The sequence below is a fragment of the Pangasianodon hypophthalmus genome, chromosome 13 (assembly GCF_027358585.1).
Source record: "Pangasianodon hypophthalmus isolate fPanHyp1 chromosome 13, fPanHyp1.pri, whole genome shotgun sequence".
In the NCBI taxonomy this organism is placed as follows: Eukaryota; Metazoa; Chordata; class Actinopteri; order Siluriformes; family Pangasiidae; genus Pangasianodon; species Pangasianodon hypophthalmus.
Window position 1 is genome coordinate 360,867 of NC_069722.1, and position 21,853 is coordinate 382,719.

The 21,853-nt window shown below is 42.8% G+C and overlaps 2 protein-coding genes across 3 annotated transcripts in view; both read left to right on the forward strand.

Annotated features, from left to right (window-relative positions):
* The first annotated feature begins 4,040 nt into the window (after nt 1-4,040).
* prrg2 (proline rich Gla (G-carboxyglutamic acid) 2) lies at nt 4,041-10,073 on the forward strand. Of its 2 annotated transcripts, none has more exons than XM_026911411.3 (7): nt 4,041-4,304; nt 6,729-6,888; nt 7,060-7,223; nt 7,385-7,418; nt 8,767-8,899; nt 9,002-9,145; nt 9,861-10,073. In XM_026911411.3, exons 1-7 carry the CDS (start codon nt 4,185-4,187, stop codon nt 9,901-9,903), a joined length of 798 nt encoding a protein of 265 aa, XP_026767212.2. In that variant the 5' UTR covers nt 4,041-4,184; the 3' UTR covers nt 9,904-10,073. The 2 variants fall into 2 exon arrangements, with proteins under 2 accessions (XP_026767212.2, XP_026767213.2); XM_026911412.3 differs by having other exon boundaries at nt 4,098-4,293; nt 9,861-10,072.
* Nucleotides 10,074-11,668: 1,595 nt separating this feature from the next.
* The window catches only part of prr12b (proline rich 12b), a 36,061-nt gene continuing 25,876 nt past the window's right edge, over nt 11,669-21,853 (forward strand). The window contains exon 1 of the mRNA XM_034309702.2: nt 11,669-12,037. Within this exon, the coding sequence (XP_034165593.2) occupies nt 11,955-12,037 (83 nt within the window). The 5' untranslated portion in view covers nt 11,669-11,954. The remainder of the gene's footprint in view (nt 12,038-21,853) is intronic.

The following is a 21,853-nucleotide window of genomic DNA, read 5'->3' on the forward strand; positions in this document are numbered from 1 at the left end:
CGGTGTGATTTCTGTCGTCTTTGTGCCTCGTCCATGAAAAAGCAGCTCACTGTACACACTCATACCGATGGATTCATACCGACTCCTTATAAATAAAATAAATAAATAAATAAAATGATTTAACCCTTTCATGCATGATGTGCACACTTATGGACAGTCAAATTAAAGCTTTTTTCTGGAAAATATGTAAATCACCTCCAAATTACTTTATTTTAATATAAATCATAATTCAGATTTCTGTTGCTCTCTAGACTGTTTATTAATGTGTCCAGTTTATCTTTAACAAAGAGTTCCTTTTGCCAGACACAACACCTTGATAATTGTTTTATTTATTTATTTATTTATTTATTTATTTATTTATTTTTGTTGAAGATAATTTTTTAATCTCCCTTAATAGTGTAAATTCTGTACAAGTCAAGAATATTGCTCTCTCTATATATAAAACTGAAAAAGGATATTTTATCTTTTTTTTTCTTTACTCATTCCTACACATGGACAATCCAAATAATATAAATAAAATAAAATAAAATAAAATAAACAGACAAATAAATAAATAATAAGTGATATTTAGTGAAAGTCAACATTTATACTGTATGTAATTTCACACAATTTTAAGGAATTTAAAAACATTGAAAGAAGTTGGATGTGCTTTTAAATAATTTAAGCATTAAATCGTGAAAATCTATACTACAGTTAAAATCACCTCATTTTAAATAACTGAATAACAATCACAGCTCACTCTTAAAAACAGAAGGATACTTAAAGGGTAACGCCCCCTTCATCTATTTAGAGTGTATAACCCCGCCCCCTGGGGGCGTGGCTTGCTCTACAGTAGCAGCTCGTTAGCAGTAAACATGGTTCGTGTTTTCGGTGCGTTTTTGTTCGAGTGTCCTCACACACACTATTCCCTTTTCCAACTGAGAATAAATGTTCTGAGTTTATCATGTGGAAGTGGGCGGAGTTTGTGAGAGTTGGTGGTCATGTGACTTTTACGACGGCGTGTATTACTCCGGCTTGTCGGAACGCCGCTCTGCTCCGTCAGTCTGATGGAGAATTCCGTGTTTATTCCCGTCTCCTTCAGTAAGAGTATTTTATCTCCCACTCTCCCAGTGACGACCCTGCGGCTATCCGTCGCCATCGGCAACGCTGACACTCGACTTCACCTCAAACACGTACGCCATAACTCCACACACACACACACACACACACACACACGGCGTCTCAGCGTGTAGGATTAAAGTGGACAGGCGTGGGTGAAGGCGGCGCTGAAACATCTCTTCACTCGCGTTCTAAACTCTTCATTGTTTAGCTAGTGCACTACCCTACTGTCAGGTGTGTGATGATTGGGCGGGAGCGGAGGCGTGGGCGTGGCGTATCTCAAACCCTATTGGCTGTTGTGTAAATCAGTCAAGCGCTTCAACACCCTGTCACTCTGACTTCCTGTTCCAGGAGGAAATACATCAACATCCAGAATGTTATCGCAGCTCTTGAGACGGTTCTTGAGGACTTCAGAGTGAATCTTTAACGGAAAAAGCTGCAGTAGCGTGTTTACAGAAATAATTACACACCCTTTATCCACATATCCGGGTTAAACTGTATTAAACATGTTACAGCTACAAAAACACTAAAGTTTCCACTCCAGGTTTCATTCCTGAATATAGATTAGCTGTTGTACTGCACAAAGTATTGGCACCCCATTAATCAATCAGAAGGGCCGTGGAGCTGATCCAATGATTTGAGGTACAAGGATATAAGTAAAAGGAGGAATAGCAGAGCAGAAAAGATATATATTTATAAAAAATATCAGTCAGATTAAAGGATTAAGATGTTATGGTGAATGCTTTTAATAAGCAGTAAATATATTCTCTAATGATTCACCTGAATTCACCTATTAATTAACAAAAAGAAGAAAAAACATCAGTCCTGTGAAAGGGAGAGACTTGAGTCCTTTCTCTAACTGGCTCCACAGCTGAGTGGCTTTTCACTGCGCTGACCAATAAACCCCGCGCTCCTTCTCTCTCATCCGAGACTAATTTCCTATTGGTCAGCAAACTGTTCCTCTCTACCAATAAGAGCAGAGCAGCGTGAGAAGCGACCAATCAGCAACACAGCACGAAACCGAAGCTGACTTTAGCCTAGTGACAGAGAGAGAAAGAGAGAGAGAGAGAGAGAGAGAGAGAGAGAGATGTTCAGTGTGGAGCTTCATCCTGCTTTCAATGGACTGGTAACACACACACACACACACAAACACACACACACACACACACACAGAAATGTATTTGGATCAGTTTGTCAGACATGTGCAGCACAGAAATTAAAATTTCTTCATTGGTCTTATTTTTAATCCAGAAATTAAAATAAGAGTGATGTTTAAATATTAAACTCCTCCTGGTTGCTGATTCTGACTCAGATCTGTACCACATTTTTTGCTAAATTCACATTTTTCTATTAAAAAAAAAAATTCTTAGTACGTCTCAAAAAAAAAAAACTGATTTGGGGGGCGGGGCTTCATATAACCTCAGTTTGTGACATTACTAAATAAACTCCGTGGCCTCGGACCAATCACGTCTGATATGCAAATGATCAGTGTTAGCGTTAAGTTAGTAAGAAAGCAATCGCTTGGGGACGTGCTGTTATCGGAAAATAATCAACAACAGGGTGATGTGATGAGCGGAGTTACTGTTACCACCCCAGAGTTGATTATTTTCCTGTAACAGCACGTCGCTAAGTTTTTTATTTCTCTTATTCCACAGCAATTTACCAATGATTACAAACTTTAAAATTAAAGAATGACAGATTTTTTTTTATCTGCTTATAGTTACATTTAACAGTGCGAAACGTCTGTGAAACAAATTGTCACTTACGTTATAGCAGCTATAAACCCTCGTTCCCTCACCAGCCTCTCTCTTTTTATCTCTCTCGCAAAGTTAATAAGACCAAAAAAAAAATGCAGCTTGTTACATCACGTTAACGAGAAACCGCAAAGAAGCGTAAACTCCTCTGTCCTGAAGATGTCAGAAAACTTACAGTTCCAGCTTTACCTCCGACTGTTACAAAGCGCTGACACTGGAGACTCCTTCCATAAACGTTACATAAACATCTCCTTACAGAAAACTTCACCATGTCAATGATTTGTTACATTTATTTATTATTAGTGGAGCGTCCGCTGTACGCGTTCCTGTGAATGAGCTGTTGCTATAGAAACGATAACGTATTAGAACGAGCGCATTAATATAAACCTGCGCTACTGTCAGAGCTGCTGTTCTAGAGAATTAATCAACAGTGCTGTAGTGTTGGAGTTTTTAGACTTTTAAACAGAGTGTTTCCAAATCTTTCTTATCAAATCTTTCATATCTACAGACGTGGTATTTTTATGATGGAAAGTGTTGAGATTACTCCAGGCCATTTTCAGTCCTTGGTTTGATCATTAACATATTTAACAATGTAGTGTATTATTACACACACACACACACACACACACACACACACACACATACACACACAAATGTTTTAAATAATAAAGTCCATTCAGAGGTACTTTTAGTTGAAGGCTAGAGAGTGATATAGAGAGTGTTTATAACTTTATTACCTGATAAAGCTGAAGCTCAGCAGTGTTCAGTGTGTTGATTAATAGTGAGCTGAAGTCCACCTGAGTGTCCACCTGAGTGTCCACCTGACTGTCCACCTGACTGTCCACCTTACTGTCCACCTGACTGTCCACCTGACTGTCCACCTTACTGTCCACCTGACTGTCCACCTGAGTGTCCACCTGAGTGTCCACCTGACTGTCCACCTGAGTGTCCACCTGACTGTCCACCTGAGTGTAAACTGCTTTACATAGAACCCTGCAGAGTTCCTCCAGAGGAACAGAAGAACCCTTCAGGTGACTGAGGCGTGTTTAACTCTCTGTAAGAACTTTATTCCCGGGTTTCAGAACCCTGAGTGAGGAGGTCCATGAGCCTGAGAGTGTGTCCTCAGGTGTGTGTTTACTGAGCAGTGTGTTTGTTCAGAGGGAACATGAGCATGAGGAGAACCTGAGGAACTCCTCTGGCTGCTATGTGGTTGAACTGGTCCTGCTGCTTTTCCTCCACACGGTTCCAGCTGAAGTGCAGGTGAGCTGCAGGTGAGTGTGTGTGTGCAGTCAGCGCCTTCATCAGGGGAGCGATCAGGAATGTGTGTGACTGATGAACCAGGTGTCTGAACCTGCTCCTGTTCGGCTTCTGGATCAGAAACAGCGGACTTTCAGCGGAGAAAACACACCTACACACACTGCACTTCCATTTCAGCTCGCAGGTGAGCGCCAGGTACTCCACTTCCTTCACTAGTGTGGGGTGTGTGTTCGGTGTGTGTGTGTTCGGTGTGTGTGTGTGTTCGGTGTGTGTGTATTCGGTGTGTGTGTGTGTTCGGTGTGTGTGTGTGTTCGGTGTGTATTTGGCTCCATATTTTCCGCTACAACTTGTAAAATGTTTCAGTTTCACACTCCGTGAGCAGCAGGTGTGTGTGAGAGCAGGTGTGTGTGAGAGCAGGTGTGTGTGAGAGCAGGTGTATAGCGCTCATTTCCGGATAATCATGTGGTTTTAGTTGTGTGTGTGTTTAGTCTGTGACTCAGGGGCGAGTTTTCCGCGTGATTTTTACACTTTTAACAAATTTACACCTGATTTCGGTTTATTTCTAAATGTAGAACTAGAGCCACGCCCCTCTGCCAACAAAACAGGAAACTGCCCGTCTGTTTACCGATCTGTCTGTTTACCTGTCTATCTGTCTGTTTACCTGTCTGTTTATCTGTCTATCTGTTTACCTGTCTATCTGTCTGTTTACCTGTCTGTTTATCTGTCTATCTGTTTACCTGTCTATCTATCTGTTTACCTGTCTATCTATCTGTTTACCTGTCTATCTATCTGTTTACCTGTCTATCTGTCTGTTTATCTGTCTACCTGTTTACCTGTTTATCTGTCTACCTGTTTACCTGTCTATCTGTCTGTTTACCTGTCTATCTGTTTACCTGTCTATCTGTCTGTTTATCTGTCTATCTGTCTGTTTACCTGTCTATCTGTCTGTTTACCTGTCTGTTTAGCTGTCTATCTGTCTGTTTATCTGTCTACCTGTCTACCTGTTTATCTGTCTACCTGTTTACCTGTCTATCTGTCTGTTTACCTGTCTATCTGTCTGTTTACCTGTCTGTTTAGCTGTCTATCTGTCTGTTTATCTGTCTACCTGTCTACCTGTTTACCTGTCTATCTGTCTGCCTGTTTACTCGTCTGTTTACCTGTCTATCTGTTTATCTGTCTGTTTACCGATCTGTCTGTTTACCTGTCTATCTGTCTGTTTACCTGTCTGCCTGTTTACCTGTCTATCTATCTGTTTACCTGTCTGTCTGTCTGTCTATTTACCTGTCTATCTGTTTACCTGTCTATCTGTCTGTTTACCTGTCTATCTGTTTACCTGTCTGTTTACCTGTCTATCTGCCTGTTTACCTGTCTATCTATCTGTTTACCTGTCTGTCTGTCTGTCTATTTACCTGTCTATCTGTTTACCTGTCTATCTGTCTGTTTACCTGTCTATCTGTTTACCTGTCTGTTTACCTGTCTATCTGCCTGTTTACCTGTCTATCTATCTGTTTACCTGTCTGTCTGTCTGTCTATTTACCTGTCTATCTGTTTACCTGTCTATCTGTTTACCTGTCTGTTTACCTGTCTATCTGTCTGTGTTTACATTTGAGTTTCCTGGTAAAAAAGGAAATGACCTCATCACCTGTCCCAGGTTACCTTATGGGTGAATATGTATATAAACTAACGTTATAAGTAACATTTCCCTTTTTTTTAGAATCTCAGAAAAGTCTCATATGTGAGAATATTTTATTGAATGAAAGAGAATAAAAATAGAAAAAATGTCCCATTTTACCTGAATTTCACGCTTTCTGTATTTTCTCTTTATTCTGCAGCAAGACAATGATTCAAAACTAAATTAAATCATTAGGAAAATAATTATTAAACAGGCCGGAGGCAGTGAAGGAAAGACTCGATCCAAACTCACAAACTAATCATCCTGTCATCTTCAAATACACACACAATACACACACAATACACACACACACACACACACACACACACACTTTAACTTTTTGTATTGTGATCATGAAAAAACATCTGCAAACCCAACAGCCTTGTTCCTTTATTTAATAATAATAATAATAAATATTCTACTGTACAACCGAATAGTAAAATTATATGATAAATGTAACAAAATGCATAATGATAAACATTTTTAAAAAATGAAGTGAAATTATAATATAAAAAATAAGGGTAAGGACATAAAAGTGCACAAATAAAGAATAAAATGAAAAATATCTAAATAAGTAAATAAAAGAAACTTTCAATTAAACTCCAAATTTAAGAGATGCATTATCAAATGTTTTTTACCAAAACATGTTCTGGGGTGTGTAAACTTTTGAAAACATTTCTGTCTGTTCATTTTAGAGATTTAATTTTTTTAATCCCAGATTTTCTGCTGCTTTTCTGCTCAGAGTTTAGCAGATGATCATGAAGGAGGCAGTGACTTGAAATGTCTGTTATCTGGAACATTAAACACATTTCTCAACCTGTTATTTATTTATTTGTTTGTTTGTTTGTTTATTTGTTTGTTTGTGTATATATGTTTGTTGGTTCCTGGTTGGAATTTGATTAAAACCTGGTTCACTTATTTTCCTCGCGTCACCTCTGTATCTGCAGGACGTGTGTAAAGCTCGGATGCTGTGTGTAACAGATAAAATGGTGGGATTTACAGAACTCTGCTTTGGCCTGATGTCTGTGTTTCACCTGGCGTTAGCGGGATGTGTCAACAACAACAACAACAACAACGACAACGACAACGACAACAACGACAGGAACGGTGAGTGAGCTGTGAGCATCTCCTGTGTGTAATGATGTACAGAGCAGACATGAGGAGTGTTCAGGAATCTGCTGCTGCTGTGTGTTGTGTGTTTTCCTGCTCCTGCGTGTGTGTGTGTGTGTGTGTGTGTGTGTGTGAATCGTGTGTCAGCGTCTCTCTTTCTGGCTCCAGTGTTTCTCCACGAGACCTCAGCAGACTCGTTCCTGTCGCGGTCGCTGCTCTACAACAGCTGGGACTTTGAGCTGGTCACTGCGGGGAATCTGGAGAGAGAGTGCATGGAGGAGATCTGCTCTTACGAAGAGGCCAGAGAGGTGTTCGAGGACAACCAAAAGACGGTGAGACACCAGAACAGAGACTGTGTGTGTGTGTGTGTGTGTGTGAAATATTTCACATAGTTACAAGGAAAAATCTCTAATTCTGACATTTAAGGAATATCTGATCATTTCCTCTGTACGGATCTAAAATTCTCTGATGGAATTTTGTGATTTTTTTATAGGAAACTTTTTGGAAATCGTACGTCAGCAGTCACGGTAAGATCCTGCATTTATTTTTCAGAAATCTACCTCACGTCAGTGTTTCCCAAATCCAGCTCCTGGAGCAATTTAAAGCCTTTTATCCTCAAATAACCTGAAACTCAAACTGAGATGGAAATGTTTTATTCAGTAGCAAAGGTTCCTGTTGGAACGGTTTTTGGTACCTGCTTAAAATGAGTACCAGCAGGCACTAGTGGTACTCAGGGGCGGGGCTAGCAGCACTACTCACTGCTGATTGGTTACACAAACCTCCAGCATTATAACATCAACTCTAAATAAGACAAACAGAATAATCCGCTTTATCTGTTGCTGTGAGTCGTCGCGAGCAACACGGCGCTGATTTATTTCTCAAAAAAAGAAACAGAAGCACATTTTTTCATCTCTACGAAGGGATTTGTTTATTTATATTTAAGTCGTTGTAATGTTATTTTCATGTTGCTGTATTTTTGTCAGTATTTAGTTTACACTCTAATCAGCTTGGTCACAATGCAGATTTTTCATCTTATTTTATTATTTTACCAGTTTTTTTTCCTTGATAATTTCAATATTGAACCTTCGCACCATGTTCTATGTTTTCTCGTCAGACAGGATTCCCTTAAATATACAAAGGACCCTCTGAAGAACGCTTTAGTGATCGGAACACGAGGGTTAATCAGAGCACGGTTTCTGTGATGGATTGAGAGTAATGATGTAATGATGAAGTGTTCTGTCTCTCTCTCGCGCGTGGTGAGCGCTCCGGTCGTCTCTCACGTTGGTGTAAAATGAACTAGAACCTGAAGCTGTCCTGGTTCCTGCTCGGTCCGGTTCCTGACTCAGAGCGCTCCATTGGTGTGTTCTGGGAAACACATTAAAATGCGTGGAGTTCAGGAAGAGGTTCAGGGAAACACTGACTCACAACAGTATGACACAATCCTGTGTTTTGTTTTTCCTTTTGAGAATTCAGTACGTGCAGGTGGTGATGTTGATTCAGCATCGCTGTCGTGGAATTAGACATCGCAGGTGACAGCGTGCAACAAAAAACAAGCCAATACTTGAATCTTGTTGAGCGTGAACTTTCAGACGTTGAACTATGAAATTTAACAAGCTGTTGCTTAACAAGGAAATGTTTATGTCTAATGTGAATCACAAATGGATTTCTGTTGAACATGTAGTGCGCTAGGTAAAGTCTACGACGCCGTGATGCTACACCCTGTGTAGTGAGCACATGCAGAGAATAGCGAGACATTTGGGATTTAGACTCACTGTGTGATTGTGGGAATTTAACATATGATCTACTGTGTGTGTGTGTGTGTGAGAGAGAGAGAGAGAGAGAGATTTGATTTTGTTGAACTGTTGATTTGCTCAGTGGCCACTCCCCGTGTGGACGTGTCTGGTCTGGTGGCCGGAGTCGTAGCCGTTGTGGTGTTATTCATCATCGTGCTGGTGCTCAGCTGCTACTGCTGCAAGAAAAAGAGAAAACCTGTAAGGCGAAGTGGCAGGTGAGTGTGTGTGTGTGTGTGAGAGAGAGAAGGAGATCATCAGTCATTGTCTTCAGTATGTGTGTCATGGTGTCACCTTGTCCCCTTCCTCCCTCACCAAAGTGTCCCAGTGAGAATGGCAGCAGATGGACGTCCAGCGCCGGAGACGGTTCCTCTGTCTGACATCGCCGCTCCGGGTTTGCCCAGCTACAACGAGGCCTTGAACCGCAGCGGGCAGCACGACGCACCTCCACCACCGTACTCAGGGTAACACGGACATTCTGTGTGTGTGTGTGTGTGTGTGTGTGTGTGTGTGTGTGTGTGTGTGTGTATGTGTGTGTGTGTGTGTGTGTGCGTGTGTGTGTGTGTAAACCAAAATGAGGCGCTCATAATCAATTATATGATTATCACAATATTTAACATTTTAAAATCTATATCCAGATTTCTGTAAATCTGCTTTGTGACAGTGTCTGTTGTTAAAAGTGTTATATAAATAAAATAAAATCGAACTGAAGTGAATTAAAATATCAGCTGTTCGAGAGGAAAATCTGAAGGGATGTTTCTGGGCAAATGAGAGACAAAGTCACAGCGAGGGATCAGGACAGATTTCGTCTAGTGCTCCTTATTTCTGAGTAAATTTGAAGAACCACATTGTTTACAACACAATTGACTAATGAAGAACACGTCCAAAATACGCCATTTTTACACACAATCCCATGATAATATTGTAAAAATGGTAAGATATTATTGTAGTAATAATAATAATAATAATAATAATATATTTGGTATTACAGGAGTGACTGAAGACATTGCAGATAATTTTTTTTGTTTCTAAATTGTGAATAATTTAAATTCCTTCATCAGTCTGCGCTTTTGTCAGTAATTCCACTGCAGCTGGTGTGATCTACTGAACCAAACAGAAAATGAGACACGATATGAAAAATGTCTGTTTTTGTGTTTTTCGTTCTTGTCGTTTTGTCAGAGTGGAATCCAGCGCGCCTGCAGAACCGCAGCCTGACGAGTGAGAGGATGGAAACTGCAGGATGGTTCGGGGGACAGGGCCGGACGAGCGGCGGAGCAGTGACGCCGTCACACACACGAGTTTTTTAAAAATAAAGGTTTAATATTTTACTTTCACTCTAAAGGAGTACACACGTCTGAGCTGTATGAGATATAGGTGTTATTCTTTTTTTTTTTAAAAATAAATAAATCTTTTTTTTTCTTAAGATCTTGTTCCTTTTATTTAATTCTCATGAACTATAATAATTATAGATGAAGTAAATGTCAGGAAGGTTTGGTAATGAAATAAGAGGATGATTGAGGTGTGTTAGAGCAAAACACACACACACACACTCATTTACACACATGCTCCCCCTCTCCCTACTCTCTGTCTCTCTCACACACACACACACACACACACACACACACACAAATACAAATACCTCTGGGATGTAAAGTGAAGGAAGAGAACTGAACTAAAGGAAGCGGTGAGGTGTGAAGCTGAGTATCATCACTGGTGCACTGGAGAAGAGTGTGAGCGCTTCAGCGTCTCTGTTCTCAGCTTCTACCTCGTAGCAAGCACTGACACTGTGTGTGTGTGTGTGTGTGTGTGTGTGTGTGTGTGTGCGTGTGTGTGCATGTTTTTATATCCTTTTTTTTATACAAAAAAGCTGCAGCTTTTATTTAAACATATTTAATAAAGAAGCTGAAAGGTTTTGTTCTGGTTACTGAGGCTGAGGTTAGATGTAGATTTAGGTGTAACATAGTGTTAATTAGCTGCATTAATAATTGTGTCAGTGGGAGGTCCTTACAAGGATAGTAACACAAACGTGTGTGTGTGTGTGTGTGTGTGTGTGTGTGTGTAAGAGACAGAGAGTAGGGAGAGGGGGAGCATGTGTGTAAATGAGTGTGTGTGTGTGTGTGTGTGTGTGTGTGAAGCAGCCAGCTAGTCAGCCAAGCCAGCCAGCACAGTCTGCTCTCAGAAATGGCGTCGTTAGGAGCCAAATCCTTGAAAAAAAAAGTCTATTTTTAAACCGAACATTGCATTGTTGCGTTTGTTTGAATGCTGATCTGCAGCAGCTCGCTGTGCACGCGCATCACCTGCCTCCTGCTTTCCGGAGAGACAGATAGATAGATAGATAGATAGACAGACAGACACATGAATACATATATAGATAAATAAATAAATAAATGAATGAATAGAGGAAGGCAGGCAGGAAGGGCAGGTCGGGTTTTGGGCACTAGGTGCACGTGCCTGTGGAAAGCAGGGAGTTCTGGGTTCTGCGAGTGTGCACTGAAGTGCGCGTGCACGTGCCCGGTTTACAGGCTTCTATTGTTGTCTGGTCTCCGAATGATGAGCGGCTGCAGTAAATCAGCCACGGGGCTGAAGACGGAAAGAGCTCTGAATTGCAGAACATAGTAATGCATAATGAGCATGGTGATCAGAAACAGGCTGCTGGGGCTTTCTGCTCTCTCTCTCTCTATCACTCTCTCTCTCTCTCTCTCTGTGTGTGTGTGTGTGTGTGTGTGTGTGTTCTGTCTCTCTTTCTGTCCAGAAGGACAATAGGAGCTGAAATATATAGAGGCGAAAGAGGGAAGGGGAGGAAGAAACCGGATTTTTGTGGTGGTGCTGGTTGGTGTGACCCCCTCCTCCTCCTCCTCCTCCTCCATCTCCTCCTCCTCCTCCTCCTCCGTATCCTCCATCTCCCCCTCCTCTTCATCCCTCCCTCCCTCCCTCCCTCGCTCTTACCCCCCCCCTCCCCATTCTTGAGGACTTGCATGCATGTGAAACGGGAGAGATAAACAGAGCCGTGCAGCAGGAGCGCGCGCAGGAGGCAAAAAAGAGAGAGGGACACGGGGGAGAGGAGAGAGAGAGAGAGAGAGAGAGAGAGAGAGAGATAGTGCATTAGAATTTAGGAAATAACCTCCCTCCCCTCTACCCTTCCCCTCCTCTCCCACCCACCTCTTGTCTATCTCTCCATCTTCATCCCTCGCTTTTTTCTGTTTTTCCCTTCCTTCCTTCCTTCTTTCCTTCCTTCCTTCCTTGCAGTCTTTTCTTTTCTGTTCTTTTTTTTTAATGGACAGAAATTATCCTGGCGCAGGATTCGGTGAGCTGGGCGCCGGGACGGGATGGAGTTACGAGAGGTCGGCCAAGGCGAGGTAAGACCACCACACACACTCTCTCTCACACACACACACACACACTCTCACACACACACACACACACACACACGCACGCAAGAGAAATCAGGCTGTTCTGTCTGTGCAATGCGTGATTTGAGTTAGCACTGGTTACTGGTTTCTGGTTAGAGCTCCAGGTATTGTCATGTAGTGAAGAAGGAGGAGGAAGAGGAGGAGGAAGAGGAAGAGGAGGAGGGAGCCTCTGAAAAATGCCAGGAATGCGCTTAAGAGAGAGTGAATGCGCGATACGGAAGATAGACCGAGACTGAGACAGACAGAGAGAGAGAGAGAGAGAGAGAGAGAGAGAGAGAGAGAAAAGAGGGGGGACAAGAAAGAAAGAAAGCGAAGAGGGGGATGGGGACCTTCAGGGATGTTGCTCAAGCTACTGTGTTGTCAAAAAATTCCCCCCAAAAAATCTGCGCTTTCAGTTGTGGAGGAGATTGCAGGGCCTGTGTGTAACCTCTCTGTTCAGTGTGTGTGTGTTTGTGTGTGTGTGTGTGTGTGTGTGTGTGTGTGTGTCGGGGGGGGGGGTCGGGGGGGAAGGGGTTCGGGGGGGGGGGGCTAATTGATGGTGTGTGTTGACAAAGCACCCGTGTTACACAAGGTTACATTGTCCAGGGATCAAATAACATTTTTTGGGTGATGCAGTGCTTGCTGGGTTCTGTGTAGCTCCCGCTTAACTCCACAGTGTATATGGTGTGTGTGCGTTGTATATGGTATATGGTGTGTGAGATATATGTGGTGTGTATGATTTATGTGGTGTGTATATGGTGTATATGGTGTGTATGGTGTGTCTGGTGTATATGGTGTGTGGTGTGTATGGTGTGTCTGGTGTATATGGTGTGTGGTGTGTATGATTTATATGGTGTATATGGCGTATGTAGTGTATGTGGTGTGTGTGGCGTATGTGGTGTGTGGCGTATGTGGTGTATGTGGAGTATACAGTGTATGTGGTGTATATGAATGTATATGGTGTATGTGGTGTATACGGTGTGTGTGGCGTATGTGGTGTGTGTGGTGTGTGAGGTGTATATGGTGTGTGTGGTGTGTGTGGTGTATGTGGTGTATATGGTGTGTGTGGTGTGTATACTGTGTATGTGGTGTATGTGGTGTATATGGTGTGGGTGGCGTGTGTAGTGTATGTGGTGTATATGGTGTATACAGTGTGTGTGGCGTGTGTGGCGTGTGTGCTGTATATGGTGTGGGTGGTGTATATGGTGTGTGTGGTGTATACAGTGTGTGTGGCGTGTGTGGTGTATATGGTGTATATGGTGTGGGTGGTGTATATGGTGTGTGTGGTGTGTGTGGTGTATATGGTGTATATGGTGTGTGTGGTGTATACGGTGTGTGTGGTGTGTGTGGTGTATATGGTGTATATGGTATATATGGAATGTGTGGTGTATATGGTGTGTGTGGTGTGTGTGGTGTATATGGTGTGTGTGGTGTATATGGTGTGTGTGGCGTGTGTGGTGTATATGGTGTGTGTGGTGTATATGGTGTGTGGTGTGTGTGGTGTGTGTGGTGTATATGGTGTGTGTGGTGTATGTGGTGTATATGGTGTGGGTGGTGTATATGGTGTGTGTGGCGTATGTGGTGTATATGGTGTGGGTGGTGTATGTGGTGTATATGGTGTGGGTGGTGTATATGGTGTATATGGTGTGGGTGGTGTGTGTGGTGTATATGGTGTGTGTGGCGTATGTGGTGTATATGGTGTGTGTGGCGTATGTGGTGTATATGGTGTGGGTGGTGTATATGGTGTATATGGTGTGGGTGGTGTGTGTGGTGTATATGGTGTGGGTGGTGTATATGGTGTATATGGTGTGGGTGGTGTGTGTGGTGTGGGTGGTGTATATGGTGTGTGTGGCGTATGTGGTGTGTGTGGCATGTGTGGTGTATGTGGTGTATATGGTGTGGGTGGTGTATATGGTGTATATGGTGTGGGTGGTGTGTGTGGTGTATATGGTGTGGGTGGTGTATATGGTGTGTGTGGCGTATGTGGTGTATATGGTGTGGGTGGTGTATGTGGTGTGTGTGGCATGTGTGGTGTATGTGGTGTATATGGTGTGGGTGGTGTATATGGTGTATACAGTGTATGTGGTGTATATGGTGTGGGTGGTGTATATGGTGTATATGGTGTATGTGGTGTATATGGTGTGTGTGGTGTATATGGTGTGTGTGGTGTATGTGGTGTATGTGGTGTGTGTGGTGTATATGGTGTGTGTGGTGTATGTGGTGTATGTGGTGTATATGGTGTGGGTGGTGTGTGTGGTGTATGTGCTGTATATGGTGTGGGTGGTGTATGTGGTGTGTGTGGTGTATGTGGTGTATATGGTGTGGGTGGTGTATATGGTGTGGGTGGTGTATATGGTGTGTCTGGTGTATATGGTGTATATGGTGTATATGGTGTGTGTGGTGTATATGGTGTGGGTGGTGTATATGGTGTATATGGTGTATATGGTGTATGTGGTGTATATGGTGTGGGTGGTGTATATGGTGTATATGGTGTGTGTGGTGTATATGGTGTGTGTGGTGTATGTGGTGTATGTGGTGTATATGGTGTGGGTGGTGTGTGTGGTGTATGTGCTGTATATGGTGTGGGTGGTGTGTGTGGTGTATATGGTGTGTGTGGTGTATATGGTGTATATGGTGTGTGTGGTGTATATGGTGTGTGTGGTGTATATGGTGTATGTGGTGTGTGTGGTGTATGTGGTGTATATGGTGTGGGTGGTGTATATGGTGTGGGTGGTGTATATGGTGTGTCTGGTGTATATGGTGTATATGGTGTATATGGTGTGTGTGGTGTATATGGTGTGTCTGGTGTATATGGTGTATATGGTGTATATGGTGTGTGTGGTGTATATGGTGTGGGTGGTGTATATGGTGTATATGGTGTATATGGTGTATGTGGTGTATATGGTGTGGGTGGTGTATATGGTGTATATGGTGTGTGTGGTGTATATGGTGTATATGGTGTGTGTGGCGTGTGTAGTGTATGTAGTGTATATGGTGTATACGGTGTGTGTGCTGTATGTGCTGTATATGGTGTGGGTGGTGTGTGTGGTGTATACGGTGTGTGTGGCGTGTGTGGTGTATATGGTGTGTGTGGCGTGTGTGGTGTATGTGCTGTATATGGTGTGGGTGGTGTATATGGTGTGTCTGGTGTATATGGTGTATATGGTGTGTGTGGTGTATATGGTGTGGGTGGTGTATATGCTGTATATGGTGTGTGTGGTGTATATGGTGTATATGGTGTGTGTGGCGTGTGTAGTGTATGTAGTGTATATGGTGTATACGGTGTGTGTGGCGTGTGTGGTGTATATGGTGTGTGTGGTGTATATGGTGTGGGTGGTGTATATGGTGTGTGTGGTGTATATGGTGTATATGGTGTGTGTGGTGTATATGGTGTATATGGTGTGTGTGGCGTGTGTAGTGTATGTAGTGTATATGGTGTATACGGTGTGTGTGCTGTATGTGCTGTATATGGTGTGGGTGGTGTGTGTGGTGTATACGGTGTGTGTGGCGTGTGTGGTGTATATGGTGTGGGTGGTGTGGGTGGTGTAAACACCAATCAGCCATAACATTAAAAACCACCTGCCTAATATTGTGCAGGTGTAGGCATGGACGTCACGAGACCTCTGAAGGTGTGCTGTGGTATCTGACACCCACAGACGCTCGATCGGATTGAGATCTGGCGAATTCCTGAACAGTTTCTGCAGTGTGGCAGGGAGCATCATCCTGCTGAAAGAGGCCACTGCCATTAGGGAACACCGTTGCCATGAAGAGGTGAACTCGGTCTGCAGCAATGGTTAGGTAGGTGGTACGTGTTAAAGGAACATCCATATAAATGCCAGGACCCGAGGTTTCCCAGCAGAACATTGCCCAGACCATCACACTGCCTCCGCCAGCTTCCCTTCTTCCCATAGTGCATCCTGATGCCATCTCTTCCCCAGGTAAGCGACACACACACACCCGGCCTTCCATATGATGTAAAAGAAAACGTGATTCATCAGACCAGGCCACCTTCTTCCATTGCTCCATGGTCCAGTTCTGATGCTCTCGTGTCCATTGTAGGAGCTTTGGGTGGTGGACAGGGTCAGCATGGGCTCTCTGACCGCTCTGCAGCTACGCAGCTCCATACGCAGCAAGCTGCACTGCACTGTGTGTTCTGACTCCTTTCTATCAGAGCAGCTTTAACTTTTCAGCAGTTTGTGCTACAGTAGCTCTTCTGTGGGATCGGAGCAGATGGACCTTCACTCCCCACACGCATCAGTGAGTCTTGGGAGCCCATGACCCTGTCGCTGGGTCACCAGTTGTTCTTCCTTGGACCACTTTTGGTAGGTACTAACCACTGCACACCGGGAACACCCCACAACACCTGCTGTTCTGGAGATGCTCTGACCCAGTCGTCTAGACATCACAATTTGGCTTTTGTCAAAGTCACTCAGATCCTTACGCTTGCCCATTTTTCCTGCTTCCAACACACCAACTTCGAGAACCGACTGTTCACTTGCTGCCTGATAAATCCCTCACCTTTACAGGTGCTATTGTAACGAGATAATCAACGTTATTCACGTCACCTGTCAGTGGCTAGTGTATATAGTGTGTGTGGTGTATACGATGTATACGATGTATATGGTGTATATGATGTGTGTGGTGCATTTGATATATATGGTGTATGTGGTGTGTATGGTGTGTGTGTGTGTGTGTGTGTGTGTGTGTGTGTGTGTGTGTGTGTGTGTGTGTGTGTGTGTGTGGAGGGGTTTATGGTGGCTTGTTGGTCAGAACTGTTGCCGCGCACCTCTGGGGTTGCGGGTTCGAATCCCACCTCTGCCCTGTGTGCACAGAGTTCTCCCTCTGCTTCGGGGGTTTCCTCCAGGTTCCCCGGTTTCCTCCCCCAGTCCAAAGACATGTTGTAGGCTGATTGGCATTTCCAATTGGCATTGTCAGCAAAGAGTGAATGTGTGTGTGTGTGTGTGTGTGCACACGCGATTGTACCCTGTGATGGATTGGCACCCGGTCCAGTGTGTCCCTCGCCTCGTGCCCTGAGTCCCCTGGGATAGACTCCAGGTGGAGGATAAGCGGTACAGAGGATGGATGGATGTGGTGTAGACGCTGTATGTGGTGTGTGTTATATATGATGTAGAATGTATAGGATATACTTCCTGTCTATACTTCTGCACATGTTTAACACCATGTGTTACACATTTAATATCTAATATCAACAAGCATGTTGACTGCACTGCAACATCCGGTCAGAAAGAACAGAAAAATAACATTAACAGGTTAATTATATATCAGACATGTCACCTGGACAGGTGCTGAGGAGGCAGTGCAGCATACTGTACATTAGAAACCTACAGTACATAAGCTCCAATGTGATGTTGCTCGCTTTGCGTTTATTTTATTAACTATAATAACACAGTCGGACCGGAAATCCGGTTACATTTTAATATCCGTTAAATGACTCGCTAGATTCAACATAAAGCGGCTGTAAGTGCTGGTGTGCTTTAGTTTCAGCCATGTCATGTTGTAACTAGTTATCTTAGCATCCTGCAGCTAAAGCTGCTTTTTTCTTTCTTTCTTTCTTTCTTTCTTTCTGTCTTTCTTTCTGTCTTTCTTCAGGTTTTCAATAAAACCAGCTCGAGCCGCGGAATCGTTCTTTCATGTCCATGTTCACTTCCGTCACGCACCTCTCTACTCACTGTGCAGCTTTTCGGTAACGCAACGCGGCCTGCTTTTAGAGTTCAAAAGCGCCGGGGCGACGTATGCTCACCGTCTCCGTGACAACCGAATCAATCACGGGAGCTTACGGTGCCCGCGTGCATTCATTTGCAGCGGCGGAGTGGCTTGCGCTGCAGTGCGAATGAAAATAAAGCAGGGTCCCTTTAGCAAAAAAAAAAATCTCCATATACTGTATAGTCAGATTCTCTTCTTATTATTATTATTATTATTGTTACTGTGGTTTTGTTTTTTCCCATGTCTGTGGGTGACCATGATAACGAAAGATCTCCAGATTTTTATCTGGAATTCTTTTGTGGCTAGCTTTCACCACAAAATTAAAAAAAATGAGCGTAAGTAACCAGTCGTGTATATCCAGTGGGATTATGTTTTATAACTAATATATAAATATATGCATCGTCTTTTAACCATTTGTACCCTATAATGTTACTTATTCTGTAGACAGTAATGTGTATGGTGTGTGGTGTGTGTGTGTGTGTGTGTGTGTGTTTGAGGTCATCATTCTAGTAGTTTTATTATTGTAATTGTCTCAGTTGACCTGCACACTGACTGCAGATGGAAATAAGCTAATAGCTAAGTCTGGTGCAACGCATCTTTTCTTATTTAAGATGTTTTTTTTTTGTTTGTTTTTTTGACATGCTCCCTGACAACTTAAACAACTAAAAAAAAGTTATGTTTGAATAATGTCTGCAGTGGATAGTTAATGCACGTTTGAAGCCTACACCTGTGTTGCTTCCCCTCTAAGCATTAATTCATACCGAACCGCATCTGTTGTAGGTGTTGTAGGTGTGGTATTAGTTGCAGTAACTGTGAGAACTGCAAATTTCCCTGTTTTATGACACAAAGCATTTTGCCACCGAGGTTACAGTGAAACATGTTGGTTCAGAGTAAATTCATTCCTCTGTTATCCCAGACGTCGTTCTAATTTAAACCTCAAGAGTAATGAAGGTTCTATCCCAGGCTCAGTTTCTGCAGTATTCAGAATGTCGTTCCTGCCCTCTAAAATCTAGAAATTGTTAAAGTGGAAAGTGTATAAAGTGTAACTCCTTAAACCCTGTTCACACTGGATTAGTTTTCCATGTGGAGGTGTGTAATGTAATTATTCCCAGAGTATCTCTGGGATTTTAGTCAGAATCCATCACGTCAGTAATTTTTTACAGTCTGGAAAGATTACTTCATCTTTTACTTTACATATAAACTGAGCAGTAGGAATAACTCCAGGTAATATAAATCCCATCTGAACTGACATGCTGGTAAAGATTGTGTTTTATCCTGTGGGAAAAGTGGTTTAGCGCTTCTTCTTATTCAGTATAAAGACGCTCCAGGAAGTGCTCGCTCTTTTCTCTTTTCTGACGTCTCCTGCTGAAACCGAAAGTTTAAAACGCAGAACAACAAAAAAGAGACAAGGTTTAAAAGGGCGTGACAGAAAAGTGACGCTTCTGGGGTTTTTAGCGAAGTTACTGAGTTTCTAGCACAGGTACACACTACAGACATGTTATGGTCATGTGACCTGCCAGTGATTAAGCCACGCCCCCTAGAACAAGTGTAAAACAATCAGTGTGTATTAAAATGTGGTGTGTGTAGTATGCATGGAATTTTTATTTTGACCAGCATGTGATTTATACAGAGATCATTTATACCGTGTGATTCAGTCAGAATGACTACAGACGTCCTTCGAATATGTTACTAAACACGCACACGTCCACAAAACTAATCCCATCCGAACAGTACTTTATCCCACTGGGATATTTCAGTGTAGTAGGTCGATGTACTGTGTGTGATATCGTGGTGGTGGACCAGGTGAGACTCCACACACACACACACACACACACACACACACACGTCTCCTGTGGACTCTGCCTGGTGCGAGTGATTGCTCCTGGGCTGGTGGATAGTTTATGATTGCCTTTCTGAGTCAAGGGCATCTCTGCGCACTACAGACGGGATTGATGGCACCCGGGATCCTTAATGAGCAATTCTGACTCATAAGACGCCGGACAAACCTCAGCACTGCAGCCTCAGCGCCGCCGGAGAGCATCATCCGAGCAAAATGAAATGAAGTGAAATTGAATCGCTCCTCTTTTAGTTTTGGGGGAGAAATTGTAATTGCTTTTGTTTTGAATTAATATTAGTTCAGAGCGAGAGTGCTGGTGTGGGACTATGCGTGTCCCTCCATTAGGCCGTGATGAAACATGCTGATGTATTAAATGAATATGAAATGAAGTGAAATAATTTTCAGGCTGCAGGTCTGTGACAGTGGATTTTTCCAGCACTTATTCAAATATGACAGCAATGCTTGTGAGTTAACCTCCTGCAGAGTTACAACTTTAACCTGATAATTCCACAACACATGGTGTATCCATATAGGAATATTCCACAGCGATGCAGAAATCAGGTTTCTGGGTTGTAAAAAGGCGTTTCACATCTGATTCCCTTTCCGTTCACTTTGTGAAATAAAGATCACCTGGCAGTACTGCTTAATGGGGCGTCCAGGCATGTTTAGATATCACGCTTGACCATAGAGAGATGTACAGGGTTCCACGGACCCACCACACACTGAATGTTTCTAATGGAGATTAATGGGTTCGGTTGAGTTCCCCATCAGCCCGTAAACATGTTGCACCTGTGAGGAGGGATTGCAATCCATTAAATTAGGAGCATGTCTTTACAGTGGATTTAATAGAGCTTTCTAATTCAGCCTATAATTTATTTCCTCTTGCTGTCATGCATGTCTCATACTCGTACTTTCTCTCTCTTCCTCTCCTTCTCTGCTCATCATTTTGAGATATATAATTGGTTCATTTGAAGCTGGAGGAGACATGGAGGAAATGATTGGCTAAAGGTGTGGTGCTGAAGCTTAGAAATAAGCGGAGTTGGAGATGGAAGAAGAAAGGTGTAATGCAGAGAGTACACTAGAACAGCGCATACTTGAACAAGGGCTGACTTGGGTGATGATTACCCGCTGGAGAAGTGTGTGTGTGTGAGTGAGAGAGAGAAAGAGAAAGAGAAAAAGAGAGAGAGAGAGAGAGAGAGAGAGAGAGAATGAATTGAAGAAGAGCAAACGTGCATGGAATCACCTGAAGAGCAAGTGAACCATGGTAGAGGAATACCAAGAAAAGGAAATGAAGGGAAATGGCTTGAAAAGGAGCAAAAAGATGTGAAAAGAAAGAAAGTGTAGCTGGAGTGTGTGTATAGGGAGAAATCCATCAATTTCTCTTTTTCCTCCAGGGATCCATCTCTTACTCCTTCTGGGCCTGTGGTTCATCTCTTTGGAATTAACACCTAATTAAGGGCTGATTTCTATCAAACCTCATGTCAGTCTTAAGGACTGTGATACCATGACAGTCTCTTTGATCTTGTGAGAGATCTCACAGGCTTTGGAGAAGAATTATTTTAATGTATATGAATGCTGATGAATGCATGCTGTGAGATTTGTTATCAAGGAGACAGTGCTCTGTTGCTGGAGAAGCATCTGGCTATCTGACTGGTAGTCTTATTAAATTTTGGTGTGTCCTTTGAAAATTATGATTTGTTCTTCCTTCCACAAAAATTAACATCAAGGTCTTTTGCTTTTGCTGACAAAATCAAGATCTCATCACCCCTTCCTTGCCTGGTTATCTTAAATTCTGAAACCAAATCAGAGATATTTAAATGTCTTAAGCAAGGATTTTGTATAATTGATCACAAACAACACACATAATTCTGCACAGCCACAGTGTCTTCTGTGGTTATTGGATAAACCAGAGAGGCTGTGCATGAGTGAGATGTGTGCTCTTTTGCTTGTGCGTTTAACCATTTAACTCAGTTCATTAGAGCTTTTTCCAGCTAATTACACAAGAACCCTGCCCCTGAGACAAGGGTGTGTTTAAACGACACGGACAAGCTCTCAGATGCTCTCCCCTGAGCGTGAGCTTTGGTCATTCCTACCTTTTGCGTAGAAGCCAAGTGGATAATCATTGAAATTTGTTTTTTTGTTTGCAGGAAATAGTTTTCTATTCACAGAATATTGAATGGCAGGATAATACCATATGTATGTGTCTTTGGTGATAAGTTTTT

Bases quoted from the DNA above. Each gene is read 5' to 3' on its own strand.
- prrg2 (XM_026911411.3), top strand. From the start codon at position 4,185: ATGAACCAGGTGTCTGAACCTGCTCCTGTTCGGCTTCTGGATCAGAAA. The intron at 6,889-7,059 runs GTGAGTGAGCTG...TTCTGGCTCCAG, and splicing joins CGACAACAACGACAGGAACG to TGTTTCTCCACGAGACCTCA. The intron at 8,900-9,001 runs GTGAGTGTGTGT...CCCTCACCAAAG, and splicing joins CCTGTAAGGCGAAGTGGCAG to TGTCCCAGTGAGAATGGCAG.